This window comes from Dendropsophus ebraccatus, chromosome 15, assembly GCF_027789765.1.
Source record: "Dendropsophus ebraccatus isolate aDenEbr1 chromosome 15, aDenEbr1.pat, whole genome shotgun sequence".
Classification (NCBI taxonomy): Eukaryota; Metazoa; Chordata; class Amphibia; order Anura; family Hylidae; genus Dendropsophus; species Dendropsophus ebraccatus.
The window spans coordinates 2025378-2031448 of record NC_091468.1 but is presented as its reverse complement, the minus strand read 5'-3'; the positions used below and the strand labels follow the sequence as shown (position 1 = coordinate 2031448).

General features: G+C 61.9%; 1 protein-coding gene across 1 annotated transcript in view; it reads left to right on the top strand.

Moving 5' to 3' along the window:
• Positions 1-4344: 4344 nt before the first annotated feature.
• ZNF318 (zinc finger protein 318) overlaps positions 4345-6071 on the top strand; it is a 35414-nt gene continuing 33687 nt past the window's right edge. The window contains exon 1 of the mRNA XM_069954895.1: positions 4345-4745. Within this exon, the coding sequence (XP_069810996.1) occupies positions 4371-4745 (375 nt within the window). The 5' untranslated portion in view covers positions 4345-4370. The remainder of the gene's footprint in view (positions 4746-6071) is intronic.

Genomic DNA, 6071 nt, shown 5'->3' with positions numbered 1-6071 from the left:
TCAGTGTGAGGGTGTAGTAAGATGGCGGACAGTCCTCAGTGTGTGGGTGTAGTAAGATGGTGGTGTCGGGAGCAGTCCTCAGTGTGTGGGTGTAGTAAGATGGCAGAGCAGTCCTCAGTGTGTGGGTGTAGTAAGATAGCAGAGCAGTCCTCAGTGTGTGGGTGTAGTAAGATGGCGGAGCAGTCCTCAGTGTGTGGGTGTAGTAAGGTGGCGGTGTCGGGAGCAGTCCTTGGTGTGTGGGTGTAGTAAGATGGCGGTGCCGGGAGCAGTCCTCGGTGTGTGGGTGTACTAAGATGGCGGAGCAGTCCTCGGTGTGTGGGTGTAGTAAGATGGCGGAGCAGTCCTCGGTGTGTGGGTGTAGTAAGATGGCGGTGCTGGGAGCAGTCCTCGGTGTGTGGGTGTAGTAAGATGGCGGAGCAGTCCTCGGTGTGTGGGTGTATTAAGATGGCCGTGTGCCGGGAGCAGTCCTCGGTGTGTGGGTGTAGTAAGATGGCGGAGCAGTCCTCGGTGTGTGGGTGTAGTAAGATGGCGGAGCAGTCCTCGGTGTGGGGGTGTAGTAAGATGGCGGAGCAGTCTTCGGTGTGGGGGTGTAGTAAGATGGTGGTGAAGGGAGCAGTCCTCGTTGTGCGGGTGTAGTAAGATGGCGGAGCAGTCCTCAGTGTGGGGGTGTAGTAAGATGGCGGTGCCGGGAGCAGTCCTCGGTGTGTGGGTGTAGTAAGATGGCGGAGCAGTCCTCGGGGTGTGGGTGTAGTAAGATGGCGGAGCAGTCCTCGGTGTGTGGGTGTAGTAAGATGGCGGTGCCGGGAGCAGGCAGCGGGTGAAGAAGGCCGATCAGTTCTCGGGAATGTGAGTGTAGTAAGATGGCGGTGCTGGGAGCAGTCCTCGGTGTGTGGGTGTAGTAAGATGGCAGTGCCGGGAGCAGTCCTCGGTGTATGGGGTAGTAAGATGGCGGAGCAGACCTTGGTGTGTGGGTGTAGTAAGATGGCGGTGCGGGGAGCAGTCCTCGGTGTGTGGGTGTAGTAAGATGGCGGTGCCAGGAGCAGTCCTCGGTGTGTGGGTGTAGTAAGATGGCAATGCCGGGAGCAGTCCTAGGTGTGTGGGTGTAGTAAGATGGCGGTGCCGGGAGCAGTCCTCGGTGTGTAAGTGTAGTAAGATGGCGGTGCCGGGAGCAATCCTCGGTGTGTGGGTGTAGTAAGATGGCGGTGCCGGGAGCAGTCCTAGGTGTGTGGGTGTAGTAAGATGGCGGTGCCGGGAGCAGTCCTCGGTGTGTGGGTGTAGTAAGATGGCGGTGCCGGGAGCAGTCCTCGGTGTGTGGGTGTAGTAAGATGGCGGTGCTGGGAGCAGTCCTCGGTGTGTGGGTGTAGTAAGATGGTGGGGCAGTCCTCGGTGTGTGGGTGTAGTAAGATGGCGGAGCAGTCCTCGGTGTGTGGGTGTAGTAAAATGGCGGTGCTGGGAGCAGTCCTCTTTGTGTGGGTGTAGTAAGATGGCGGAGCAGTCCTCGGTGTGTGGGTGTAGTAAGATGGCGGTGCCGGGAGCTGGCAGCGGGCGGTGGGTGAATAAGGCGGATCAGTTCTCGGGGATGTGAGTGTAGTAAGATGGCGGTGCTGGGAGCAGTCCTCGGTGTGTGGGTGTAGTAAGATGGCAGTGCCGGGAGCAGTCCTCGGTGTGTGGGGTAGTAAGATGGCGGAGCAGTCCTTGGTGTGTGGGTGTAGTAAGATGGCGGTGCCGGGAGCAGTCCTCGGTGTGTGGGTGTAGTAAGATGGCGGTGCCGGGAGCAGTCCTCGGTGTGTGGGTGTAGTAAGATGGCGGAGCAGTCCTCGGTGTGTGGGTGTAGTAAGATGGCGGAGCAGTCCTCGGTGTGTGGGTGTAGTAAGATGGCGGTGTCGGGAGCAGGTAGCGGGCGGTGGGTGTAGTAAGATGGCGGAGCAGTCCTGAATGTGTGGGTGTAGTAAGATGGCGGAGCAGTCCTTGGTGTGTGGGGTAGTAAGATGGCGGTCCCGGGAGCAGTCCTCGGTGTGTGTTGGTGTAGTAAGATGGCGGTGCCAGGAGCAGTCCTCGGTGTGTGGGTGTAGTAAGATGGCGGTGTCGGGAGCAGTCCTCGGTGTGTGGGTGTAGTAAGATGGCGGTGCCGGGAGCAGTCCTCGGTGTGTGGGTGTAGTAAGATGGCGGAGCAGTCCTCGGGGTGTGGTTGTAGTAAGATGGCGGAGCAGTCCTCGGTGTGTGGGTGTAGTAAGATGGCGGTGCCGGGAGCAGTCCTCAGTGTGTGGGTGTAGTAAGATGGCGGTGCCGGGAGCAGTCCTCGGTGTGTGGGTGTAGTAAGATGGCGGTGTCGGGAGCAGTCCTCGGTGTGTGGGTGTAGTAAGATGGCAGTGCCGGGAGCAGTCCTCAGTGTGTGTAGTAAGATGGCGGTGCCGGGAGCAGTCCTCAGTGTGTGGGTGTAGTAAGATGGCGGTGCCGGGAGCAGTCCTCGGTGTGTGGGTGTAGTAAGATGGTGGTGTCGGGAGCAGTCCTCGGTGTGTGGGTGTAGTAAGATGGCGGTGCCGGGAGCAGTCCTCGGTGTGTGGGTGTAGTAAGATGGCGGTGCCGGGAGCAGTCCTCGGTGTGTGGGTGTAGTAAGATGGCGGTGCCGGGAGCAGTCCTCGGTGTGTGTAGTAAGATGGCGGTGCCGGGAGCAGTCCTCGGTGTGTGGGTGTAGTAAGATGGCGGTGCCGGGAGCAGTCCTCGGTGTGTGGGTGTAGTAAGATGGCGGTGCCGGGAGCAGTCCTCGGTGTGTGGGTGTAGTAAGATGGCGGTGCCGGGAGCAGTCCTCGGTGTGTGTAGTAAGATGGCGGTGCCGGGAGCAGTCCTCGATGTGGGGGTGTAGTAAGATGGCGGTGTCGGGAGCAGTCCTCGGTGTGTGTAGTAAGATGGCGGTGCCGGGAGCAGTCCTCGGTGTGTGGGTGTAGTAAGATGGCGGAGCAGTCCTCGGTGTGTGGGTGTAGTAAAATGGCGGTGCTGGGAGCAGTCCTCTTTGTGTGGGTGTAGTAAGATGGCGGAGCAGTCCTCGGTGTGTGGGTGTAGTAAGATGGCGGTGCCGGGAGCTGGCAGCGGGCAGTGGGTGAATAAGGCGGATCAGTTCTCGGGGATGTGAGTGTAGTAAGATGGCGGTGCTGGGAGCAGTCCTCGGTGTGTGGGTGTAGTAAGATGGCAGTGCCGGGAGCAGTCCTCGGTGTGTGGGGTAGTAAGATGGCGGAGCAGTCCTTGGTGTGTGGGTGTAGTAAGATGGCGGTGCCGGGAGCAGTCCTCGGTGTGTGGGTGTAGTAAGATGGCAGTGCCGGGAGCAGTCCTCGGGGTGTGGGTGTAGTAAGATGGCGGAGCAGTCCTCGGTGTGTGGGTGTAGTAAGATGGCGGAGCAGTCCTCGGTGTGTGGGTGTAGTAAGATGGCGGTGTCGGGAGCAGGTAGCGGGCGGTGGGTGTAGTAAGATGGCGGAGCAGTCCTGAATGTGTGGGTGTAGTAAGATGGCGGAGCAGTCCTTGGTGTGTGGGTGTAGTAAGATGGCGGTCCCGGGAGCAGTCCTCGGTGTGTGTTGGTGTAGTAAGATGGCGGTGCCAGGAGCAGTCCTCGGTGTGTGGGTGTAGTAAGATGGCCTTGCCGGGAGCAGTCCTCGGTGTGTGGGTGTAGTAAGATGGCCTTGCCGGGAGCAGTCCTAGGTGTGTGGGTGTAGTAAGATGGCGGTGCCGGGAGCAGTCCTCGGTGTGTGTAGTAAGATGGCGGTGTCGGGAGCAGTCCTAGGTGTGTGGGTGTAGTAAGATGGCGGTGCCGGGAGCAGTCCTCGGTGTGTGGGTGTAGTAAGATGGCGGTGCCGGGAGCAGTCCTCGGTGTGTGGGTGTAGTAAGATGGTGGTGTCGGGAGCAGTCCTCGGTGTGTGGGTGTAGTAAGATGGCGGTGCCGGGAGCAGTCCTCGGTGTGGGGGTGTAGTAAGATGGCGGTGCCGGGAGCAGTCCTCGGTGTGTGGGTGTAGTAAGATGGCGGTGTCGGGAGCAGTCCTCGGTGTGTGGGTGTAGTAAGATGGCGGTGCCGGGAGCAGTCCTCGGTGTGTGGGTGTAGTAAGATGGCGGTGCTGGGAGCAGTCCTCGGTGTGTGGGTGTAGTAAGATGGCGGTGCCGGGAGCAGTCCTCGGTGTGTGGGTGTAGTAAGATGGCGGTGCCGGGAGCAGTCCTCGGTGTGTGGGTGTAGTAAGATGGCGGTGCCGGGAGCAGGCAGCGGGTGAAGAAGGCCGATCAGTTCTCGGGGATGTGAGTGTAGTAAGATGGCGCAGTCAGTGGTGACGTAATGACGCAGAGCAGGTGACGTGCGGCGTACAGTCTGTGCTCGGTGTATCGCAGCAGTCATGTATCGAACACCGATGCGCCGTGGCCTGTCCCCGGACTCTCCGGTGCGGTACCGGGACAGCCCGCACTCCCGGCAACGCCGCTCCTGGTCCAGGGGACACTCCCCTTCCCGCCATGGCCGTTCTCCGGATAGACGAGGCCGTTCCCGCTCCCGCTCCAGAACCGGGGGTCACACACGCTCTAAGTCCCGGGGCCGTCCCGCCCGCTCCCGCTCTAAGTCCCGGGGCCGTCCCGCCCGCTCCCGCTCTAAGTCCCGGGGCCGCCCCGCCCGCTCGCGCTCCCGCTCTAGGCCCCGCCGCTCCCCCTCCCCCTACCCAAAGTACCGGCGCCGCTCCCCGGGAGATTCCTGCCCCTACGAGAGCCGCGGAGACCAGGTAAGGCCCCGCCCCTGCGGACATAGCCACACCCACAGAGCTCATGTGACTGATCTACTGTAGCTATGGGTCATGTGACCTCAGGAAAATCGGTTTGGGGGGGAGATGCCGTGGTCTTGGGGGGGGGGGAGATTGATGCCGCGGTCTTTGGGGGGGGGGAGATTGGTGCCGTGGTATTGGGGGGGGGGGGTGACGACGTGGTATTGGGGGGGTGTGACACCGTGGTCTGGGGGGTGCGGGGGTTGTGACGCCGTGGTCTGGGGGGGGTGAAGGCGTGGTCTCGGGAGGGGGGTGTGACGCTGTGGTCTGGGGGGTTGTAGTCTCTGGGTGTGACGCTGTGGTCGAGAGGGGGTGACGCTGTGGTCTGGGAGGTTGTAGTCTCTGGGTTTGACGCTGTGGTCTGGGGGGGGGGGTGACGCTGTGGTCTGGGGGGGGGGTGACGCTGTGGTCTGGGGGGGGGGGTGACGCTGTGGTCTGGGGTGGTGACACTGAGGTCTGGGGGTTGTAGTCTCTAGGTGTGACGCTGTGGTCTGGGGTGGTGACACTGAGGTCTGGGGGTTGTAGTCTCTGGGTGTGACGCTGTGGTCTGGGGGGTTGTAGTCTCTGGGTGTGACGCTGTGGTCTGGGGGTTGTAGTCTCTGGGTTTGACGCTGTGAAGCCGTGGTCTTGGGGGGGGGGTGCCGCCGTGTTCTCGGGGGGTGTGACGCTGTGTTCTGCGGGGTGTGGTCTGGGGGGTTGTAGTCTCTGGGTGTGACGCTGTGGTCGAGAGGGGGTGACGCTGTGGTCTGGGGGGGGGTGACGCTGTGGTCTGGGGGGGTGACACTGAGGTCTGGGGGGTTGTAGTCTCTGGGTGTGACGCTGTGGTCGAGAGGGGGTGACGCTGTGGTCTGGGGGGGTGACACTGAGGTCTGGGGGTTGTAGTCTCTGGGTGTGACGCTGTGGTCTGGGGGTTGTAGTCTCTGGGTGTGACGCTGTGGTCTGGGGGTTGTAGTCTCTGGGTTTGACGCTGTGAAGCCGTGGTCTTGGGGGGGGGGGGTGCCGCCGTGTTCTCGGGGGGTGTGACGCTGTGTTCTGCGGGGTGTAGTCTGAGGGAGTGTAGCCTCTGGGTGTGACGCTGTGGTCTCGGGGTTGTGACACTGTAGTCTGAGGGGGTGTAGTCTCTGGGTCTGACGCCGTGGTCTTGGGGGGGGGGGGGGGGGTGAAGCCGTGGTCTTGGGGGGGGGGGGGGTGATGCCGTGGTCTTGGGGGGGGGTGAAGCCGTGGTCTTGGGGGGGGGGTGAAGCCGTGGTCTTGGGGGGGGTGATGCCGTGGTCTTGGGGGGGGGGG